Source organism: Trichoderma citrinoviride (assembly GCF_003025115.1).
Source record: "Trichoderma citrinoviride strain TUCIM 6016 unplaced genomic scaffold BBK36scaffold_366, whole genome shotgun sequence".
NCBI lineage: Eukaryota > Fungi > Ascomycota > Sordariomycetes > Hypocreales > Hypocreaceae > Trichoderma > Trichoderma citrinoviride.
This window is the reverse complement of record NW_020195074.1, coordinates 1-1,313: the sequence shown is the minus strand read 5'-3', so window position 1 is coordinate 1,313 and position 1,313 is coordinate 1. Positions and strand designations below refer to the sequence as shown.

Below are 1,313 nucleotides of genomic sequence, written 5' to 3'. Positions count from 1 at the left end.
CCCCCCCCCCAAAGAGATTCCAGCAGAGGGCAGAGCCGCCCGCCAAGTTTGAACGTCACGTCGTCCCCTGATGCTGCCATCGCCCATCGACTGCTCGCCACACGAGGGCTTCCTTTGCCCTGCACATGAACCCGCCCGCTCGAGCTGCTGCTACGGGGCCGCCTGAAGCCCCGAGAATCCTCGAAGGCCCGTCGTCTGGCCTCGTTTCGTCCCCCGTGCGCGCGCCCTTGAGCGCCAGCCTTGTTGCCAGCCAGCCTCGACTGAGTGCTCGACATCGCCCCAACGCTCGCAGCCTCGCCTCGACCGATCTGCTGCAGACCTGTCGCCAGCGGCGTCGCCTTGCCGCCATAGACTCAGCTGGCTCTGCTGGCCATCATGGCTCCCGCCTCTCCGACTCCCCGTCGAACGCCCACCGGCCGGCGCCGAGGGCGTCCGCCTGGCTCGACCAACGCTGCGCGTGCCGCCAGACAGGCCTCCCTCGCCGCCGCTGCCGCCTCGGAACCACCCCAGAAGCGACGTAGATATGTGCCCGGCGGCCCTGGGGGCGGAGGGCGGTATCTAGACGCCGACTCCATCCAGACGCCCGACACGGCCCGCACCACGACGGGCTCGCGTTCCCGGACCTCGGCGGCCCGGCTTGCCCTCAACGGCGCCTCGCCCTCCATGCCCCCGCGGCGGGAGCGGAGCACGCGAGCCCGGGCTGCTGCCAACGAAGACAGCGACGAGATGCGATGGGGGACTGCCGCCGCCATGGCTGCCTCTGTCAAGCAGGCCGAAGACTATAAGCCCCGCGAGGAGCGCAGCTGGGAGGAGTTCCATCCGAATCTTGATATCGACCTGCCCTTTGTCATCTTTGCCGCCCACGACGTCGACGGTGTCGCCGTGCACGAGGCGCCCAACACGCCTGCGGTGGATGCGCCGCTGCCTGCCACGCCGCACCTGGACTCCATGACGCCGTCCAAGCCCGTCAACCCGGCCTCGACGGGCAACACGCCCAACCCGCAGGCAGCGCGCGGTCCAGACGGCGACATTGACGACTCAGCCGCCGGAACCCCGTCATCGAGGCGCCCTCGCCGATCCACCCGCGAGGTTGTCAGTTTCTACAACGTCCGACCTCTCGACCTTGCTCCCACGCCCAAAACCCCCAAGATCCTCCCCATCCAGAACCAGACACCAAAGGAGCGGCTCGACCTCAAGCTGCCTTCGTATAGACGGACCAACCGCATCGAGTTGTTTGAGAGCAAGACTTTTGGCCAGGCACGCTATGTGGATAAGGCCATGAGCAATGTGGGCTACCAGGAAAGCGACAACTT

The 1,313-nt window shown here is 67.3% G+C and overlaps 1 protein-coding gene across 1 annotated transcript; it reads left to right on the top strand.

The window, feature by feature from the left end:
* Nucleotides 1-375: 375 nt before the first annotated feature.
* Nucleotides 376-1,313, top strand: BBK36DRAFT_117534 (hypothetical protein; the record flags this gene model as incomplete). The annotated part of the gene is made up of 1 exon (XM_024895968.1): nucleotides 376-1,313. A coding segment is annotated over one exon (938 nt), but the record flags the coding sequence as incomplete, so codon positions are not given.